At 40.3% G+C, this 22,745-nt stretch overlaps 2 protein-coding genes across 7 annotated transcripts in view; both read right to left on the bottom strand.

Moving 5' to 3' along the window:
* The window catches only part of stxbp6 (syntaxin binding protein 6 (amisyn)), a 154,556-nt gene extending 153,940 nt beyond the window's left edge, over positions 1-616 (bottom strand). Inside the window, exon 1 of one of the 3 annotated variants that reach the window (XM_067613734.1) lies at positions 308-616. The gene's annotated coding sequence lies outside the window, so the exon portion shown is untranslated. The remainder of the gene's footprint in view (positions 1-307) is intronic. The other 2 variants (XM_067613733.1, XM_067613735.1) reach the window with 2 other exon arrangements.
* Positions 617-12,829: 12,213 nt separating this feature from the next.
* Positions 12,830-22,745, bottom strand: part of fermt2 (FERM domain containing kindlin 2) — a 42,878-nt gene continuing 32,962 nt past the window's right edge. For 2 of the 4 annotated variants that reach the window (XM_067614943.1, XM_067614946.1), the window contains 4 exons: positions 20,166-20,186; positions 18,651-18,775; positions 16,052-16,193; positions 12,830-15,553 (listed from right to left, as the gene is read on the bottom strand). In XM_067614943.1, coding sequence (XP_067471044.1) covers positions 15,380-15,553; positions 16,052-16,193; positions 18,651-18,775; positions 20,166-20,186 — 462 coding nt within the window. In that variant the 3' untranslated portion in view covers positions 12,830-15,379. The remainder of the gene's footprint in view (positions 15,554-16,051; positions 16,194-18,650; positions 18,776-20,165; positions 20,187-22,745) is intronic. The other 2 variants (XM_067614944.1, XM_067614947.1) reach the window with 1 other exon arrangement.

Here is a 22,745-nt window from a genome sequence, read left to right as displayed (position 1 = left end):
GAACGCTCAATGGAAACGTTTAAAAATACAACATTTAGTTCATAAAACCTGAAAAGGACAGTTTTGTAGCGCAAAACCTGCACGTGCACAAACAGTTGGTGAACTACACGCCCGCGCACCGTGAAGTGGCTGAAAGGTTGTTGACGCAGTACAAGTGCCAGTTATTTATCGATACCGCGAAAAAAAACGGCTCCTAGGCGGGGATGAAAACACCAATTAAACTTTTTCCATGCAGTAAACTACTAATACTAATATGTACACTGTTTTCTTTAAAACAGAGGGTACACCTGGCGTTAACGTTACTCACCAATGTGTTACAACGATGCTTTTCCCCCACGTGCGGTCCACAAATCCGTCGGTTAATTTCTCCAGCTGTCACAGTTCACCCACTTTTCAGCAGCCTCTTCCTTATTGTTAGCTGTCCACTCAGACTAAACGGTAGCATTTCGGGATTAACATCGCGTCGACTTCACTTCTGCGACAGTTGTTGCTTTCTGAGCCGCGGGAGAAGAGTTTGTTTTTCCTGCTGCCGTTTCTGTGGAGCGACCGTCTGTGACTGTGAGTGAGTGTGTGTGGAGTGTGGATGGGGAAACCAGTAGCAGGTTCCCAGACACACAAACCCGCCCGCCAATCACGTACAGTGTGACACTACCACGTAACCTCCATTTACCACGTCTGCGCCTGTTTTGGAAGTCTCGTTATGAGTGTGAAGAAGAAAATACCAAAGCTAAAGCTTAGGAAAATGAAGTAATGAGTGGATTTTTGTGCTTAGAGAAATATTTTGCAAAATAATTTACCAATCTAAGGCGTTTTAAAAGCAGTTTTTAGACTCAAAACTCAAAAAATATATACTTAAAGCCCCCTTCCACTCAAAAATACGTCTTGTTCCTATAGTTGGATGTTTGAGCTTCATTATGCACAATGATATATGTGCAGAGTTTTCATCGTCTGAAAGTGGACAGTCTCTCTGTGCTCAGCCTGCAAGCATGATTTGTGACATCCCGAATAGTTTGGAAGCCAATCCTGATCCAATATTTAACTGACACAACTGACACTTTAAATGACTATTGGACTAAAATGGTGGCAAAAGTATTATGTAATTATCTTTTATAACCTAGTTTCCGTGACTGAATATTTCTTTACAGCAGGCTTCCCACAGTATGAACAATTATTAGGACATTGTCCAAGGTCACTGTAAAAAGCACAAAAGTAGCTTAACTCGTTTGAATTGTTACAATTCAACAATAATTTATACATGCCTTGAACTTGACTTGAAGTCCCTACTGGGATTTTACAGATTATGGTTGGTACAATAATAATTAATGATGTTTATCATCCTGTCTCTGTGACTTCCTTATATGTATCTTATTATAGTGGGCTCCCAAAACAATAAATGAATGAAACCTAATTCCCAGAGGTCACTACTAGAAAAATAGATTTGCCTTTGCCTTCTTGTTTATAGACAAGCCTTCACAACCTAGGTTGCAGTATTCTTAAAAGTGACTTTTTATAGGATATTATAGGATAAGAATGGGAAAAAAACTATATTTTATGTCTCTGTGACTCAAACCTTAAAGGATAGGTGCACAACTATTCGGGTATGTCTTAAAACACTGAAAGAGGTTTTTCTCACTGTAATCATTCCTCCCATTCATACTGGCTATTAAAAGATCCCCTTCAAATGTGCTTTCAGTGTAAGTGATGGGTGCCAAAATCCACAGTGTATCCACACAGTCATTTTGTGCAAAAGTGCACAACAGTTTATCCAAAGCTTATATGAGGCTTCAGCAGTCTGAGTTAGTCATATCAAGTGGATATCTGCCACATTTACTGTCTTTTTAACATCTGATTCCCTCTTTGTGTTTCCTCAGACAGTGTTTCCCTGTCGAACTGCAGAGGAAGTGTAGTAACAAAAAGAGGAACATTGGCACTAAAAAGTAAAGATATCTATTTGATTTGACTAAATTTGATGACTGAAGCCTCATATTAGCTTCAGATAAACTTTTAAATACACAGAAGGAGGACTGTGGATTTTGACCGTATTACTTACATTGTAAGTGCATTACGAAAGGATCTTCTAATGGTCAGTATGAACAGGAGAAATGATCATGACAAGAAAAACCTGTTTCAATGTTCATTTGGGCACCTGAATATTGTTTTAAGACAGAACCGAATAACTATAAATCCATCCTTTAGATACCTCAGATTAAAATAGGCATCCACCCCACAGCATGAATGAAGAGTGACTGGGACATTCCCTAAGGTCACCATAAAAAATGACGTAGCTCTTTTGAATTATATCTTTGGACAGGCCTAGACTATTTGAAGAGGTTACTGGATGTTTTTTATTACCTGGTCTCTGTAACTCAAACCTTAAATATCTCTGGCACACTAGTTTTCCCCCCACAAGAACTGAATGAGCAATTCCCCCGAGGTCATCATGAAAAAAAAAGTAGTTTAACTTTGCACACATACTTGTTTAGACACTACCTGAATATTTTCCAACAGCACACTGCTAGATGTGTAAGAGGTGTCAATGTTCATGACTGTCTTAAACAGCCAGCAGCTGTTGACCACCATCTTTTGTTTCTACAGCCATGCCAACAGAAATCTGTTCCATGGGAATTCACACACAGAGGCAGTGGAAAACTGTGCGTATGTCTGTGAGTGTGTGTATGATTGGGTCTGTCTAATGTTTTGCTTGGCTGGTTGTGAGTCAAAGTCCCTACAGAGTATTAATTCCTCTCCTGATAGATTTGGCTGCTTCTAAAAGCTCTGTCTTCATTTTGAACAGACTTGGACGCCACTGCCTCGTCTGAGATAGTTCAAGTCTAATGCGCTTCTGTTTTTTGCCTCTGGGTCTTCGCTGCTGATCATTAACATGCTGCAGTGGGAGATGATGAGCATTTAAGCAATCATTATTTGTCATGATAATCAGACGACCAGTTGTACCGTAGCAGATGTCCTCGGGTCAACTGGAAAAAGCCATGATAAAGGATAAACAAATTCACTTGTGTCTGACAAACAACAGTCAGGTAATTAAATATGAATGTTCCTGATTTCTCCAGCTTCCAAAATTCATTGAAAACACTTTGCAGAAGTTTTGCATGTCTACAGGAGTCTGTTGCAAGACTTTTAGCCTTCTTAAGGTGTCCTCGTAAGCATGTAAGACCAGCTGTATTAAAGGCAGATGTCTTTCAGTTTTTCACTTATAAATAAAATGTATTTACTATCACTTTGACAACAGCAAAATGCTCCCAGACAAATCATTCCCTAATCCATGCAGGGGAAAAAAAACCCAAAAATGGACTTGGCAGTTGGCACACACCAATAATCAAAAATGAATGTTCCTTATTTCTGCAGCCCTTGAAGCTTCTTTGGGATCAGATTACAGTTTGTCTGGCTTCTCGATTCCACACTACAGCAAGCTGCTCAACCATCTGGTACAGCATGTGGAAATAGTTCATTGCAAGAATTTAGATTTGAAAAATGTTTCCTGAGTCTTCAGGGACAGTTTTTTTTTTTACGCTTACCTTCAGACAATCCACTTTGATTTACACAAGCTCTTCTGTTGAGTTTAAATTTGGATCTAGAGCATATGTTTTGCTGCTATAGCTGTGAGGCCACTTGGACAGCAATAAGAAGGTATTGGATACAGTGCTAGACTACAGAACTGTAGCTCTGGGCCCCCCTACATGAGCAAACACTTTTGGAGTAATGAGTCACTTTTTCCTGGTTGAGGAAAAAAAGAGACAGTGGCCAAAGGGGGGAAAATGATGCATACACACACACACACACGTGCAAACACACACGAGTAGAGTGGGTTAAAAGGGCATTAGCTGTTTCCTGCCGGTGAGTTTGGGAATTCAGGCTGCTGAGTCTCTTGGGGAATCGACCGGTGATTTGCTCTGATGAAAGAGGTGAAACGCTGAACCAAGTCAAAGTCTGTACGGTACTACCAGTCTCAGTAACAGACTGCAGAGTGATGGCCCAATAAATACGCTGAAAGCTTCACACTGCACTGCTTATTGCTCAGTTCATTGCTGCGGTTGGGTTTTGGATGCATGACACACCACAGACACCAAAACATCTTTCCAGGTTTTGCTAAAATTGCCTAAAGTTTCCGAGTTGTGTTATAGGACTGGAATCTTTGGGGATGGAGATGGAAAAGTAAGCAGCTATTTCGGTGAATTCTGTTTAGTATTCAAGTATGGACTCATTTAGACACAAGAATTAAAGAATACAAAGCAATAGTGGCAATACTACTTTCAGATTTATATTTTTTGGGATCATACCAAAGTTGCAGAATGGTTTAATGTTCATTAGAGCAATGTCACTTAGTTTTACATGAATAATTTTCTGAAGCATCTGTTTCCCTCAGAAAACTGATGCTCCTCATATTCTAATTATATTTTTCGTTAATTGGCTTTAAACTTTTTTTTTTGTCATGCTGTTTGATCATCACGAAGATCACCTTCTGTATCTGCAGTGCTTAATCATTCTTACAGTAGGAGTAATAATACTCAAATCCAAGTCAATTGTTTTAGCCTGAACCATTACAGTAAATGGAAAAAATCTCATGAATCATTTTGTACACATTATTACACCAGTATGACATATTTCATACTTACAGTCAGTGAAATATTTATTCCCCAGACACCTCTTTTCTTTTATGATGGCCTCCCCTTTGCATTCAATACAAAATTGTGTGGGCTTGAAATTAGCTCATATACACAGCATGAGCCTGTAATGATGGACCCACCAAAGAATCCATGGGGTTGAGAGGTTAATCAGTGACTTTCCCTCTCCTTGTATACAATAAGTATGTCTTCCATCATTAAAGCACTCCCACAGGAGGCAAGAGCTGCTATCAGAGAGCTCTACCTAGCACTGCTTCTCCCTTGGCTCCATCCTTTTCCCCCTTTCTCCCCCCCCCCCCCGCACACCCTCCATTCCTCCCAGTAAAATCCTGGAAAACATAAACATCCTTCAGGCCGTGGTGTTACACCCGGTGCTGTGCTAGATTAGGGAGAACTAGGTGCCTCAGTCCCCGTGGTGAGCAGGGTAAACACGGAGATCTGACGATAGAGGAATGGAACGGTTGCCTCTCATCTCCCCACAAGACCAGATGGCTGCCATACACTCACACACTCCCCAATACACTCTCTGTCTCATTTTTTTTTCTTTCTCTGTCTCTCTGCTGCACTAATCAAACACTGAATTCATGTGGTGCGTTGTTTACTCTGCACAGTGTGAGGCATGAAAAACACACATCAGACACTGGTTACAGAACTGCATGAGAGCTCGCTAGAGAGAAAAACATGTCTTATTGTGGCCTAGCTGACATGCATAGATTACTTCAAAAAGTGTGTGTATGTGCGCGCTGTGTGAGTTTCATTTGAGATTTTATGCGCGTCTTTGTGCCAAGCAGAGAATATCAAACAGTATAAGTTTGATTTTCTTTCATCAGAGTAGTTTTGTGGCTCTTTCATGTAACTCGCCACTCTCCATTAGGATTCAGGGAGGTGGACTGTGTGTTTATATGAAGAGGGGGGTGTCTGAAACTTCTTGTTTAATTTTCACTTGTCAAGTGAGGAACTAGCATGTGTGCGAGTGCTCCACGGCTCCTCGCTGCACCCTTCATGCACATTTCACATTATCGAACCAGGTCATGTGTAACAATGCACTTTAATAACCTTTAAGTAGTGTGAAATAAGAAAATATTTAGTCGTCGGATCTGGTATTGATTTTACCTGCAAGGGCCTGATAGAATATCTCTCACATGTGGCCCCTAACCAATCACATTAGACACACAAGAACCCAGCCTGTTTGATGAGGGAATAAACTGCGAACCTCTGTGTGGTTTTTAAGACATTGTTTTGCTTTACTGTATTGTCTTTCTGTATGAATCTTGCCAATTTCTCATGTTCAATTAGCTTTCTATGCCTGAGTGCATTGTACTTTAAATCCATTGGTAATCAGCGTCAATTTGAATACACCTGGAGTAATCAAGCTCTTTTGTTACATGCAGAATTGTGTTCAGCGTAGCATGAAAATACAAACAAGCTTTTGCAGAGAAGTCTCTTTTGAGCAGAACCACTTTTTTATGGCTATTACATACTTTCTAAGGCATATTCATTTTACAATGAGTCATTCTAGTACAATGGTTGTCAAAGGGATTATAGGAATTATCCATATGACCTTTCAGTCACTGCTGTCACTTCCTTAAAATGATCCCAGCAAAGTATTATTCACACTGCTTATGCTGACATCATTTCCGATGAGGATTTTACTTTACTTAAGTGTGAATTTTGAGACGAGTCATAGGAATACTCCTTTGCCAAAGACATCCACTTTAATTAGATTTAAAGCAGATATCAACCATCCATCATATTCCCAGGCAGCAACAAGTAATGGTTGTCATACTTAGATCAATCATTGATGCTTAGTCGCTTTATAAAATATAGCAAAGAAATGTGCTCTGAGTGCCTGTTTTGAATTCTGCATTACCAATAAAAAGTTGGTCGTCCAATCAATGACGCATGTAGTTTTAATATGAAAAAAATCAATATTTAATTAAATTCAGACTGCTGGGTTCTGAGGGAAAGAAGGAGGTCTCGCTAATCTTACAATATTACTCTGTTTAGCTTCAACAGAACTTCACCTTTTAACCTACAGCGAGGTGTCTTGTCTTCATCCCGGACCAATTCATGCTTTCCCTCTCCTTTTTACTGTCAATTTCTAGCAACAATAGAAAGAGACATACTGTATCACTTCAACCATGAAGCTATTGAAGATCAGTGGACTTGAAAAGAAAGATAGATGAGAAAGAATGATAGTGCAAGATGTGCAAAAAGGTGCTAGAACACATGCCAGGAAATGCATGTCAGCTTAGCGTTGCAATATAAATGTTGTGGTGATGCAATTAACACTGCATTAATAAATCCCTATAAATAAAAGTGTTCATTTTTTTGTGATTCATCAGGAAGAATCAGGATCACAGGACAGTTAAGGTGGAAATAGTCAATAATCCTACAGCTGCTTCACTATAGTGTACAAAAGAAATACAACATGGAATGCAAAACACTTCAACTGTGAGATGTGTTTCAGTCTTCTCTTTTTTTCCCCCTCTGCTTTTACAGTATGGTGCATCGTGCCAACACTGTAGAAACATTTTAATCTCACTTTCCCTACAGGCAGAAGCTTAACTCAGGAGTGAAAACAGGATTTTCTGAAGAAGAAGCCATCCTGAATCAAAGTTAATACTCTGGGGTGTGCTGAAGTCAGATTTCAGAGCAACTCGCTGGGCAAAAGACTCTGTAATGGAGCCACACGCCATTAACCTCCACAAACTACATCCATCTCCATCATGGCAGTCAGACAGTTGAATGATAGGTGTGTATGTGTGTGTGGCTGCTGTGGTTGTGCGTGGGATTTCTCAATGCATGAAGTAACCTCTGTCATTTTAAAGGATTAAGACACCCAAAAATTTAATTGAAGTCTCCCACTCTACATTATTGAAGAGGTCCTTTAATATGACCCTTTATGTCTCTTTTACACCCTGTATCCTCATTTATAAATACAGCATTGCAAATATTAGGATGGGTCTATATCTAGGTCTTTCCCCCTGCCTTCCAGTAACCCGCTCACTCTCTTCCCTTTATCTTTTGTTTGCCAGATAACAGTCAAAAGCAGCTAATTTAGCCAATCAATGAGCAGAGCCCTCTGGGTAACACAAAGAGCCAAGGATCCACTTATTTTGCAATCTCAGTTCGGTCTTTATTGTCAGCAGGACAAGTGGTGTCACACTGTCATACCCGTAACAAAAGGGAGATAACATGGAGATACAGAGATGGACATGGGGAGTGCTGAGACTTTGGAATTGGCAGGGATTTATTTCTTATTATGTCTTGATGTGGGAACAATTGGAAGCAAATTCAGGTAATAAAAAGGAAGCTGGAACTGAGAGAGAAAGCACCAGTGAGGTCTTAAAAGGTGATGGCATTAGAGGCTCTTTTTGAGGTCATTGATCCAAAGGGATCGATTTATAAACACCTGAATTATCTTGCATCTTGCACTGAGGCATAGTTCATACTTAATAAAATGCCTTCATTGATCTGCCCCTAGTGTCCCATTTAAGCCTGACTATGCAGTGAGTTTGAATTGTTTTTCCGAAGCAGAATTCTTATTGATTCTGGCAGTGTTATGATTTTGACAAAATATCTCCCAGGACAAGTCAGATTCCCATCATGCCCCCAGGCAAAGACAGGTTCTTCCACCACCAAGAAAAGAAAGAAAAAAGGAATCCGACGCTTGTCTGTTTGTCCCAAATGTATTTGTTAACAGCGACAGCCCTTTAAATTGCGTTAACACAGCTGAACAACAAGACTTGGGTAAACAAAACAGGTTTTTGTGAGCGAGGCGATGCAAATTACACAATTTTGTGCAACTGTGCTTAAAGCCAAAAGGTCCCTGGGGGAGAAGTGGATTACTTTAGAAAAGACACCCACAGCAAATAGCCCGAAAGAAGATTCAACTTGAAATGTTACATGAGCTGGAATACACAACATCTGTAGCTTTAGACGTAATTCGTTACACACACAAAAGCATACTGCAATTTGTATATACTTGTTTATGTATGCATGACCATACAATTCTTGCGTGCCGTAGAAAGTGATGACGCAAACATCTTGGCTCACAACAGGCCCATGTCAGCTTTATAAACACCATTTGACATGACCTCATCAGCTGAGAAGATACCCCCCGGATCAGCTCTGAGACTTTAATGACATGTTTATAATTAATGTACACTGCATGCGTGATGTCCTGGACCATGATGCAAAGCTAACAAGGTGGATGACCTTAGGCTTCCAGTACTCATCCAACTGATGAGATGCATGCAACCATTTTCAAAAGAATAGGTGAAAGATACCGTAGAATGACGGAAACTACTTCCAGTGTGTGAGTCAATGACAAAAACGATGATCAATACGTTGATTCCTCAATTCCTCAATTCTTCCTTAATCTTTTAAAACAGTTTTTCCCCCCTAGTTATCTAAAAGCTCTCGTGCTGTCTGAACAACATCTCAACAAGTTAACTCTGTTTTTTCACCGTACGCTATCTGAAAAACTTTGTTTGGATTAACTGACAGCAAAAATGAACATGATTTGTAGGTTTACACTGTAGAATTGTTGTTTTAGCCTTTGAACCGCACAGAGCTTTGACCAGAACATATGTTTTCACAGAGCCTTTTAACTTAAACTGCAGCTCCAGATTGTAATTGATGACATCAAGATGAAAGTCCTGGCACGCTTCAGTGTTTAGCCCAGACCAAGCCTTTTCCATGGAAACGTATCTAGACTGAACTGTCCAAGATAATGGCGATAACATATGTGAGTTCTTTTTAGGGCGTATTTGTCCTTTTTTCTTTTTTTTTGCTCTAATACGTGAATCCAAGAGGTCAAGCCCATAAACTGTAGTGACGTTGCATGTTACGTTTAAGTTTATTTATTAATTTTTTTTAAATGGAAAGGGACTGGGAGAAGATGACCAAACTTTCCCCTTTAAGAGAGAATCGGATTTTTCCGCACCCTGAGTATTAAATTAATTTTTCCAGCAAAGATAAAAAAAAATAGTCTGAGCAGTGCAGACTTCCAGAGATGATTTGGTTTTTGTAAAGCACATAAGGGAATTAAAGAGGCGCACACACACACACACACACACACACACACACACACACACTGGAAACACATCAGACTATTTAGTGAAGTTTATGTAATTTGTTGTTGATTTATAAATCAAAATATTTAAGGCTCTTAATCATGCTGAAAAACATTCACTTTGCAACATTAAGGTATGGCGTTGATTAAAAAATGCATGTAGATTGAATCCTTTTATAATCAACTTAAAGGAAAAGTTTGACATTTTGTGTATATTCGCTTTCTTGCAAAGAGTTAGTTAGCAAAGAGTTGCCTGGCAACCAGTGAAGACTCCAGGAGGTTAATGGTCCCGGACAAGAAATAGTATCCTCCATGTAAAATGTCAAATCTTCGTATTCACATGTTTTGGGTTTTTTTTGTACAAATTAAACAAAACATGAGCTGTAGAAGTGCTGGTAGGTGGAATTTGTTACTTTTGGACGAAATGTTAGTGGTATCAATCTTCTCATGTAGCTCAAGGCCATGAAGCTAATAAGCTTATCTCCCAAAACACGGAGGAGGAGAAATGGCAGAGCACAGTAAAAAACCTGTAGGATCTCATCACTTTCCATCATCTTTTGCAGAAAGTATTATAACCTCCAGCCACCATGAAATGTGCTCTAACAATTACCTCTTGGCAGTTGGTGCCTGCAGTTAGAGGAGAATAAAAAACAATTGATCTAGACAAGGTCAAAACACTGGTCTGAAGGGAAAACGGAGACTTTTCTCCAGGAAATTTCAAGGCTCACCTGAAACCAGTTTATCAGCACATCTGCTGCCATGGTTGACATTACCTACGGCACTCCATTCACTGCAGGCGAAAGAGGTGAATGTCAGAAACACTTTCCTAAAGAGAGATCTCTGTGACATTAACAATGACTTTAACCCTCTGCGAACTTCAGGAATGAGGAAAGCATAGCAACACTTCCTTGAAACTGAACTATGCACTGGATTCAACCAGAAAGCTTTTATCTTGAATGGCAACAGGTGCTGCTTTGCTCCATGCATTGTGTTATTTCTTTCATGCCTTTACTTCCTGCATTTTAATTGTTTTGCGAGCAACACAATCTATAAATGTCATCTCCCACGTTCCCTTCTGTCGCATCGATATCGTCATCCACCCTGTCCTCCCAAGGGGGGTCTATGGAATTCCACGTCACTAGGTGGAGCCAACGTTGAGATATCTTTACTTCCCATACACACTGTGAACACAATGGGCCGGATCCCACTGGAGTACAGCTATATAGGGAACATCAGAGGCAAGAGAGGAGGTGACTTGGTGGGAGAAAGGCAGGAGAATAATAACAGAGGTGTAGATCCACATCTAAATCCCATCTACAAGTGTGTCTTCATTTGATGAGTACTTCAAAGGGTTTCTCAGAAGTTACTGTGGTCAAACCCGCAGGTTAAAAGACAGGTTTTAGAATTTTTCAAGTCTGTCTTGAAACAATAGTGAGGTGGCCATATGAACATTGAAACAGGTTTTGCTTGCTGTAATCATTCCTGCTGTTCACACCGACCATTAGAAATACCCTCCAAACATGCTTAAAATGTCAGTGATGGGGGACAATATCCACTGTCCATGTTTGAAGTGGACAGTGGAAATGATTTAAAATTCCATCTAAAGCTTATATGAGACTTGAGTTAGTCAAATATAGAGAGTATCTTGCACAGTTACACTATTTTTAGTATAACATTCCCTCTTTGTGTTTCTCCAGACAGGCTTGTGGATTTTGTCCCCCTTCACTTACATTGAAAGTGTATTATGGTGGGATCCTCTTAATGGTCAGTATGAACAGGAGGAATGATTACAGCAAGAAAAACATGTGTCAGTGTTCAGTTTGGCATCTTACTGTTTTAGGACTGACTTGAAAAATTGTGAACCTACCCTTTAAGTGTTGGATTGAGACCCATCTTTGACAAGAACAGGATGTTCTCACAGAATTCAATTCATTGTTCTCACTGCGATGATGCACACCTCATTGTGACCTCACAGCTCACTGAAGGGTGGATAAGTGTCAAGGCCAAAGTGTCTGCAGAGAAGATTGATTCACTGCCATAGTGTTCCTGACACTTCATGAAAAAAGTGAATGAACTGTGCTTGATCCAACCTTTTAACTGTCACCTGTGCTCACAATCATCATCCTTAGCATCTTTCTAAAACCTCCCTTTATTTAACCCATGCTGCCATTCTACATCATACTACTGTTGGTATCAGGTGGTGTGAGCAGCTCCCCAGTTATCACGGCTACTAACACCTCCATGTCTATCCCCAAGCTGCTCAGCAGGTGACAGACGGACGTGTGTAGTGCCACTGTAGGGGAATGGGCAAAAGCCTGCAAATAGACAGACTGTCTCCAGGTGCTCTCAGATCTAATCTCCTCCTCAATCTGGCACTTGGTTTCTGCAGGTAAACATGTCAGATTTGGGGAAAGATACCTTTGAAAAAGTTTGGAAGGCACTGAGGGAGACTGCAGTGGAGAGAGGTGATGCGGCACTGCCCCCTGGTGGCGAATCATAACTAATACACGTGCTGTACGTGTACAGGTGATGCATCTGTAGATGTGCATGGTCAAGTTATTATGCCTTAGGAACAACCTCAGGTCTTCAATTTGACATTTCTATATATAATCTTGAGATAAACCTCTCAGGCTGATGTTTAACTATGCGATCCTTGTTCTCTATTACTGTGGGTTGTAGTTTATCTGCATCCCACAGCAATTACAATGTCTTAATCTTATTTTACAGCACAAAAAGTTTTATATCTGTAAGACAACAGTGTGAATTGACTTTGAAAGTTTATTCTATAACCTGGAAATCGCAGTTTTACAAAAAAAAAAAAAAAAAATTCATAAGCTTCTACCCCACCTGATATCTGGCACCCATACGTGGACACCACTTTTATCTACTGCACTATTCCAGTATCAATAGTGTCATCCAACACATCAGTACTGTCAACCCACACATTAAGTTCAAGATAGCGTTCCTAGACACCTGTATTCATGTGAAGACTGACAGGAGCATAAAGACCACTCACACAGACCACTTTATCTTAATTAACTGAGACAACTTAACTGATACATTACATTCTGCTCTGTGGTAAATGATGAAGAATACAGAACACAATCAGTTTAAATAAAAATTACTTTTATTTTTTAAAATAAATGCATTTTTTACAGTCAGAAAACATAGCGGCAGGACATGCACTGCTGCTCCTGACACTGGAGGCAAACAAAAACATCAGAGAAAAAAAACACAGACTAGGCTTGGTTTTCTCTTGCCTCTGTTCATTTTTGCTGATTTGTCTCAAACTCCAGGGTCTAAACAATGTGGGGGGGTTTCCTTCATATGGACATTATTAAATGAAATACTTCAGCAAAATCAGACAATCAAGTGAAGTATTTTTTTTTTTTTTTAAAAAAGGCGCTGAGGAAATTCAATTTGCAGCAAAAATGCACAGAGTATCACTGTCAGTTCAAAGAATGACCTAAAAATGTGACTCGGGGCTGCAAACGGACATAATCAGCCACAAATGGTTGAATAGAAGGCAGAAAATAACTAAAACAAAGCTGACATGAAAGAAAAAAGCAGCACATTGAAAAGGCATATGTATCTGTATTTTTAGAAAAAAAAATTATAATATGTACTCGACAAACATCTTAATCAAACCTGGAGTTTGAGACTAGTGTTATCTTCATATATATTCATATTTATCTTCATCTGAAAACTCAGTAAGACAACATAAGCAGGCACGATTCTGAATACTACACATGTTGACAGATGGCTTCCCCCCCTCTTTTCTGAAAGAAAAAACAAAAACAAAAAAAACAAACAAAAATTCCGAACCCCCCAAAAAGCAGAAAAAAAACAAACAAAAAAACTGTACAATTCTATAAAACCTGTGTTTTTACATTAGTTACAAAAAATAATACTTCATTTACTGATCCTTCATACTGAGGTCAGAGGAAAAAAAAAGTTTGCATATTCATTCTTCAAACTCTGTGACCTTTTGCTGGTGTGTAATGATAAAAATGATAATAATATTAATAATAATAATAATAATACTATATGGTGTGAGAAACAGAATGGCAATAAAGTAAAGTACTAGTGTCCCCCCTGTTATGTAGTGTACATGCACTGAGCAAAGAGATGCGAGGGGTTTCAAATCCCTGGATGCAATTCCAAACATACTGTAGAGATCTGGCAACATAAAACTCGTGTTGACTGAATGTTTGAGAATATTAATGCACTTTGGCACATGATTTTTGAATGCACGCATTTCCAGATCCGAAGATGAAAATCCCTTCTCTAAGCAGTGGACCGTCTAAAATTTGGATATAATAAATGGACACGTCCATCTTGAAAAGCCATTTAGCTTGATGTTGAGTCTTAAAATAAGTTTTAAAAACAAGCGTAAAAATCTGCCAATGGGACGAAACATCTTAAATACGCAAACTTTCTCCAAAACTTGTCTTTGAGATATATTGTGGCATTAGTAATCTAAGTTCAACGTACCCACAAACAAAAGCTTTTCAGAAGAAAGACATCTTGTTTTCAGGAACACTAGACAGACTGAATACTAAACTAAATTTTTGTTGGGATGGACATGTATTTTTGCAGCAAGGACATTTAGGTCAGTTGGAAATCAGATTTTCAAACCCACAGGACACTCATCCCAGAGCACTGAACTGTAGTGCGTGTTCTCAGCAAAGCAAAACTTAGACTCTCAATGTCCGACCTGTCAGTTAATGCAATTTCAAGAGAGAAGAGAGAATTCAAATGGAGAGGCTTGGACATGAGGAGACTCGACTAACAACTACTGTGAACAAGCTCTGATGAAACACAGCAAACAAGACAACGGACAACAAAAGCAAAAAGGAAATTCAACAACAGCTTATTTCATAAAGAGGACTGTATACTGTCGAAGTGCTTACATGTGACTTCAAAAAGATTAAACCCTTCATAGATTGGATAGGATGGACACACAGTGCTGCGATTAGCCGCCACAACTGTTTATATGAGATACCCTTTTGATTGGACTCTGATGATGTCCGCCTTTTCGGATAAATAATTCGATAAAACTGTAGGTATCTGTGGCACTATAATCACAAAATGTTTTAGCTGACAATTTAAATGCCAGTTCTTTAAGTCCAGTTCTAGAAGAGAGAGAGAGAGAGAGAGAGGAAAAGACAGTGATAGAGTGAGGAATAAAGAGGAAAAAAAAGATCTTTGGGATTAAATCTGGTGTTTTAAAGGGTTGTCATGGACGTTAAGTTGATGGCCATCAGTCCAGGAGGAGAGGAGGCAGGTGGTTTGCAGGAAAAGCAGACAAACTTCCTGTTTCAGGTTTGTGTAAGGCTTCTGCTCAACCACAGGAGTTTAGGTTCGAAGTTCATCTGGACTGCATTCACCAGAATATTAGTGTTTTAACAAATCACCTTGTCAGCGTTAATGCAAAAAAAAAAAAAAAAACCCAAACAATAAAAACGGTGTCAGCCATGGCAACAGTGGTGCTGCTCTGAAGTCTTCAGCACAGCTCCAGACAATTAAAAAGACTGAGAAATAGTAGAATAAAATAAACCCATACATACAATCCACCCCCCCCTCCCCCTGCACCTCCCTGACACTCCCCTCCTGGCCCCTGGCCTGCAATCACTGACCCCTGCTGGTTTGAGGCAGCTCACACCCAGCCGCTGGTCAGCTTATAGAACATCTCCTCGTCTAGAGACTCGTTCTGGTCCTTGGCACGCGTGGACAGGAAGATGTAACCACCGATGAATTCATGGACCACTTTACAGTCCACCTCAGCACAGACGAAAGAAAGACTGGGCTCGTCTGCGAATTCCACGGTCACCTAAGCACACAGAGTACACAGTCATGGCTCAATAGTAACTCTGGTAGACGTATTCAGTGTGAGACAAAAAAAAAAAATCTATTAACTGTAAAACTTTTTGTAAGGCTGCTAGCTTCATTAAACAGTATTATTGTAAGTAAAGTTTGATCAATTGACTTCCACTCCAAGAGTTTGCTAGAACTGCAGATGTTAACAACCAACTCTGCATTGTTGGCTGGACCACAACAGCAGGGCCAGCCCTGTAAACGCAAATGTCTGCCCCTGACTGACTGGGCGATGAAGTTACATAATCGGTTGCCTCGGCTAAATGTCACCATTTCCTGTATCCGTTGTTTCAAATGAAAAGCCCTCTAGCGTTTCATACACGGTTCAGTCATATACTAGGTTTTGACCTAGTCTTGTTTCTGTTCACATCAGGGCAGCAAATTAACTGTAAGAAATTAGCAAAAAAAATAGGAAGCTATGATATCAAACTGCTACATTCCATATGTTCCCTACCATCTTGATCTCCCAGTTCACGTTCCACTGCTTCATGTTGCTGAAACGCCAGGTCTTGATAGCGTCTCCAGTGCTGGCATCCATCCGGATCAAACGGTTGTAAGTGATACCAATCAGCTCCTCCCGCTTCCCTCCCTGGAATCTGCAGAGAACAGGAGAATCCACTGTGAGATGAAATGAAAAATGTGTGGATCGAATGATAAAATGACTCACTGTCAGCACATAAAACCGAGAGAGTGGGTGATGGAGATATAGAGTGCATTTGGAAAGTATTCAGACCCTTTCACTTTTTCACATTGTGTTATGTTGCAGCTTTATGCTAAAATTGTTAAGGTTCATATCATTTAAATTATTTTTTTCCCTCATCAATCTACTCTCAATACCCCATAATGACAAAGCAAAAGACAGGATTTTATAAATTTTTGCAAACTTATTAAAAAGGAAAAACTGAAATATTACATTGACACAAGTATTCAGACCCTTTACTCAGTACTTAGTTGAAGCACCATTGGCAGCGATTACAGCCTTCAGTCTTCTTCGGTATGATGCGATAAGCTTTGCACAGCTGGATTTGAGGATTTTCTGCCAGTCTTCTCTGCCAGGTTGGATGGGTACCGACGGTGGACAACCATTTTCAGGTCTCTCTTGAGATGTTTGATTGGGTTTAAGTCAGGGCTCTGGCTGGGCTACTCAAGGACATTCACAGAGTTGTCCCTAAGCCACTCCAGCGTTGTCTTGGCTGTGCTTGGGGTCATTGTCCTGTCAGAAGGTGAATCTTTGGCCCATCCTGTGGTCCTGAGCACTCTGACCAGGTTTTCATTAAGGATATCTCTGTACTTTGCTCCATTCAGTTTTCCCTCAACCCTGACCAGTCTCCCAGTCCCTTCTGCTGAAAAACACCCCTATAGCATGCTGCCACCACCATGCTTCACCGTTGGGATGGTATTAGGCAGGTGATGAGCGGTGCCTGGTTTCCTCCAGACATGACACTTAGAATTGAGGCCAAATATCTTGAAATCTTGGTTTCATCAGACCAGAGAACCTTGTTTCTCACAGTCTGAGAGTCCTTTAGGTGCTTTTTTGCAAACTCCAAGCGGGCTTTCCTGTGTCTTTCACTCAAGAGATGTGTTGCAATGATGGTTGTCCTTCTGGGAGTTTCTCCCATCTCCACATAGGATCTCTGGAACTCAGCCAGAGTGACCATCAGGTTCTTGGTCACCTCTGTTACCATGGCACTTCTCCCCCAGTTGCTCAGTTTGGTCGGGCAGCCAGCTCTAGGAAGAGTCCTGGTTGTTCCAAACGTCTTCCATTTAAGAATTATGGAAGCCACTGTGCTCTTGGGAACCTTCAATGCAGCAGAAATGTTTTTGTAGCCTCCCCAAGATCTGTGCCTCGACACAATTCTGTCTCCAAACTCTGCAGGCAGTTCCTTCAACCTCATGGCTTGGTTTTTGCTCTCATATGTATTGTTAGCTGTGAGACCTTATATAGACACGTGTGTGCTTCCAAATCATGTCCAATTGAATTTACCACAAGTGGTAAATCAAGGTCAATCAAGATGTAGAAACATCTCAGAGATAATCAAGAGAAATGGTATACACCTGAGCTAAATTTCAAGTGTCATAGTCAAGGGTCTGACTACTTATTTTATGTGATATTTTAGTTTTTCGTTTTTCATGAATTTGCAAAACTTTCTAAAATTCCGTTTTCGCTTTGTCATTATGGGGTATTGAGTAGTGGTGGAATGTAGTTGATCCATGATCCGTACGGATCGTATCCCTATAGTTCAGCACACATGTGAAGCGCAGATTAACTGCAAAATTTAATGTCTCATTGGAGACAAAGTAAACAAACTGCTGTAAGTACAAGTCAGGGACAGACAGCATGTCGCTAACAGGGATTTTGAAGCGCAACGACCAAACCGGCATCTAATGGGTCTGAAGTGACATCTGCAGGTATGTTTATATGATGTTTAATGTGCAACAGCTGAGCAGCTACTTAGCTATGTTGCACTTTTACCCGGTGAATGTTTGTTTTGTGGCTCGTTCAACAAGCTAAGCTGCAGGATAAGACTTGTGTTCATGTTTGTAAGTTATCTTCAAGTTTTGATGATGTGGATACAAGCTATTGTTTCATTCATTACCATGTTTATAGGAGGAATGTATCATTGCACTTCAATGTAACAATTAGTATTGAATATTTTATGTTTTTTAAGATTTTTTTTTTAAACATTGGCAATCTTGAATATTGTTTTCATTTAAGACCATGGGCAAAAGTTCCTCGCTTTAAGTGCTTTACAGAACAAATAGAAAGCAAAGTTATATTTGTCTCCTTTCTTTTTTTTTGCTGATCCGAAAAATGATCCGATCCGTGACTCGAAACTGTGATACGATCCAAACCGTGAGTTTTGTGATCCATTTTATCCCTAGTATTGAGTGTAGATTGATGAGAGAAAAATGAATTTAAACGATTTTAGCAAAAGGCTGCAACATAACAAAATGTGAAAAAGTAGATGGGTCTGAATACTTTTTGGATGCACTGTAAGTATAAAGATGCATCAGAGATTTACTCAACTTCAGTCATCTGTGACAAAACTTACTTGGCGAGGAAATGGGTGATTCCAAACTCCGGCAGGGACTGCCACGCCTGGATGAAGCGCATCTTGGCCTCAATGAGACTCATCTGGGCCACATTCTGGTGGGCTTCAAGAATCCGGGCTGAAATCTGACACAAACACACACACACACACACACACACATACACACACACACACATTAACACACATGACTTTTCAATATGCTCCCACCACTTAACACTAAATCCCCCACTGTTAACAAATGTATCCCATCACCACACTCAAACCACCCAGGTCCACACACACCCAATGTGTAAACAAGCTGTGGCCAGCTCCATAAAGCCCACAGGGCACGGTGTCAGCCAATAACCAGAGAGCTGTCAGTAAAAGTCTATTTCACAAAGCTACAAAACAGACAAACAAACAAATATAATCCTATGAGCAAATTGTGGAGCCAGACTAAGGTTAATGAGCAAAGGGAAGCTTCCAACCTGTGTGAGTGAGCGTGTATGTGTGTATTTCTCTCCTTTACCAAAATCCACTTTTGGGCCACAAGAAAAGATTTTATTGACTAATTCAACTGGATGAGGAGAGCAACAGAGAGATCCACTGTCTAAGAAAAGGAGTCTGTCATCTCTGTCTGGATACTTACTTCCCGCTGTCCATTTTCTTAAGTGTTTCTTAGTTATGAATGCAGTTTTCCTCCAAGTTGTTCAGTTTATTTGGGTGCAGTATGAAAAATCACCTACTACCACAGCTACTTGGAACTTTCCTAAAAAAGTAATCCATCACAGTGACTTTCATGTTGCCTTTTATTTTGCCAACCCTCCAAATGAGCTTTTACATTGAAAAATTATAGGGGATCAGAAATTAATCCACGAAGTTGGTAATTTCATGCATGTTTAGTAAGACAATTCTTGAATGTCGCAGCTTTTCTCAAGCCATTAAAGAGCTTCAGCAGTTTACTCTCAATCCCTCGTATTACATATTACCGTATTATTATAATTACATCAATTTCACTGTGATGGATTACTTACCTTCAGTAAGTTTCTAGTCTATGCTTTTCATATATTCATACAGACATAAACTGAAATCAGTAGCTGTGAGAGAAGCAAAACATATTCAAAAACACATTAAAGCATTAACCAAACTCATGGTTTGCTTTGATAAAACTCAACAGTAAAGTTAAACGCACAGACTTGTGTTAAATGGGTTAAAACAAGCAAAAACACCTGCATGGCCCATTCACTTTACTGAATATCTCAATGTAATGTAATGGAATTATCTTAATAATGCACACAACAAAGATGCTCCATTTTTTTGTGTCATTTGCTTGTCTTACGGTCCCCTGAAAGTATGTTAGAGCTAATGACAAACTAAAACTATTTATTCTACTGTAACTATCAGACAACACTACGTCATACAGCTACGTATGGTTATGTGAGGCAACCCAGACAAGAAGAGTGTTCAGAGTTTACACAATCATGCACATATCTAAAAAGGCATAAAGGCACCCAGTGGACACGCAGCTTAACTTACCAAATCCCTGATATAGCTTGGCTGAAGAGGGGGGGTAGGGAGGGAGATGGACACAGAGGAATGAACGAGATGCATACGAGGGGAGAGAAGAGAAAGGAAGATTGGACAAAGTGAACAAGCAATTAAGATCAATGTTGAGGGAGGAAAGATCCAAAACAATAAAGTAGGAATTCATAACTGTAATAAAAGAAGCAAGATAGAGAGAGGGACTAGAGGGTCATGCAGGATTTGAATTTTTTCCATTTCTAGATGATGCTTAGACTGCTAAAGTATTTACAGTAATTGCAACACTTCTCTGCAACTCCTCTTTCATCCACAAGATGGTGATATATATCAAGCATCACACAGTGGCAGCACCAATATGTAGGAATGCCATGTCCCCAAGCCCCAGGAGTTTATTATCGTGCCTTTATCGTTTGTTTCCTCTTACATAAATGTATAGGTTTGGCCAGACGTCGCATTGCTCAAAGTAATCTAAAAATTCCTGTGTGTGTGTGTATCCGCTGGGAGCTACAGCACGGAAGTCTCCTCGGACCAGTCTGGCAACAGGAAGTCCAGTTTATGGGGGGGTGGGAGGATGGGAGGTGGGCCTGTATCTGACTGAGCAAACGGGCTTTTCCCAGACAGTTTTTCCCGCGCAGCATTCCCAAGCACGGCTCATTTCCTGACACCCAACGCCCACTACACGAGTACACATGTGTAGTGAGTGTGAGCACATACACATATACCGTACATATGCTGTTTCTCTTTCATGTTGTGCCTGGGGATACCCCCTATCGGGAGCGGGCTTGTGAGTATGACTGGAGAGAGGCCAGAAAGAACCACAGAACCAACAGACAGGCACACACCCCGCCAGGCTAATACTCCTTTAAATCCTAAATTCAAGCTGGACTCTTTTCCCATAGCCTCAGCCAGTTAACGAATTTTGCCACAAAGGGTTCCTTTCATCCGTCTTTCTTCAAAGACTGAAAGTTTTCTGTCCATATTCTAAGGGAAATGTGTCAGCGGACAGTGACATTTGAGCAGCTTATCATTTTAACCAAATATTTTGTGGCAGCTCCCATGCGGTTTTGATACTGGTTGGTGGGAGTTGTAGTTTTTCCATTTCTAGCAAAGTAATCACTGTTCCATGTTGGTTAAAATGATGAGCTGCGTAAGTCCAGTGCAGCAATCTTTTAGCATACTGCAGTATGCACAGAAAACCTCAGAATCATGTTAGTTTTCAGAAAAACTGATGAATGAAACTCTTGATGGCAAAATACAGTATAGAACCAAAGAGAACCAAAAGCTAGTGGAAGAGAACCTAACAAGAAATGGGCCAGGACTTTTTTTTTCCTCTGTCAGATCGACACACTGACACAATGAGATGGCTTAAAACTAATGGGTTGGTCCGTCTTGACCACAGGACCTGGCTTTCAACATGGATAGGTAAATCCTTGAGTTTAATGACCCCATTTATATTCAAGGGATTTTTTTCCTGACTGGTCATAAAAGAGAGAAAGTGAAACATACAGAGAGAGAGGGGAAACTTTAATTGAGTACTTTTGTAATTCTGGTAATTCATATTTTTAACAGTAAGTGTGTGGTGGTACAATTGTAGACTTGAGTTTCTGAGAAGTGGCAAAAGAACTGAGTCATACACATGTTTCCTGTATGAAAAGAGTACCAAAGAGACAAAATACTGTAGCCCAGCAATGTTGACAACCATTTACAGAACTTGAATCTTATTTTTCATGAGTCATGCCATTAACTTCTGTTCCAATAATAGCTGAAGTTCCATCTCATCAGTTAAATATGGCAGACATGCCTGTGGCTCTTTGTAGTTCATTTCTTCCATCATTTCCGGTTTCACATCCATTCTCACACCTCTAATTCTTCCTCTCTGTCCACCTCTTTCTCTCTAGATGCCCAGTCTATTTCAGGCCATTTCTGAGTAATCACTTACTGTACCAACGCCCTCCCAACAACCCTCAAACCCTCAAACCCTCTAGCAACATTCCGCTTTTCTACTACAATAAACAAAACCAGATTGGGTGTGTAAGCTATGGGGTGGCAATACCCCCCCTCCCTCACATACCCATCCCCAACTAACACAGCTATGGCAGCCGTGTACTCAGCTGCTCCAGTGTACACACACCAGCCTATTGCCTACATGCAAATCCGCTGGGCACACTGTAGCATTTTCCTCATGTTTACAAGAAAGTTAATTCATTCTTAGTGCTTAAATATTACACCTGGTTATTAAGATGTCTGTTGTTAGCTTACTACTGTTGCTCAGCTGTGACCAGCCCATACTGTTGTGTTTAGAACCGACAAGTCCAGTGGACAAGATCTGCCCTTCCAGTCTATTGTTTGCTAGGACAAAGACCGAGAGCTGAGGTTAAGTATCTATTACAGTCTGATATGAGCAACTTTACTGTAAGCATGTCGAGTGGTTTGGACGTCCACTGTCCTGGTTTCCCCTCGTACAGAAGGGGGGTAGGGAGAGGGAGCGGAGGGAGGAGGGAGGGAAAAGTAAAGGAGGGGGAGTAGAGGAGGGACTACATTCCTATGCAAGACAGTCCTGATGCCAAGGGGACC

This window comes from Thunnus thynnus, chromosome 16 (genome assembly GCF_963924715.1).
Source record: "Thunnus thynnus chromosome 16, fThuThy2.1, whole genome shotgun sequence".
Classification (NCBI taxonomy): Eukaryota; Metazoa; Chordata; class Actinopteri; order Scombriformes; family Scombridae; genus Thunnus; species Thunnus thynnus.
This window is presented reverse-complemented; position numbering and strand designations above follow the sequence as displayed.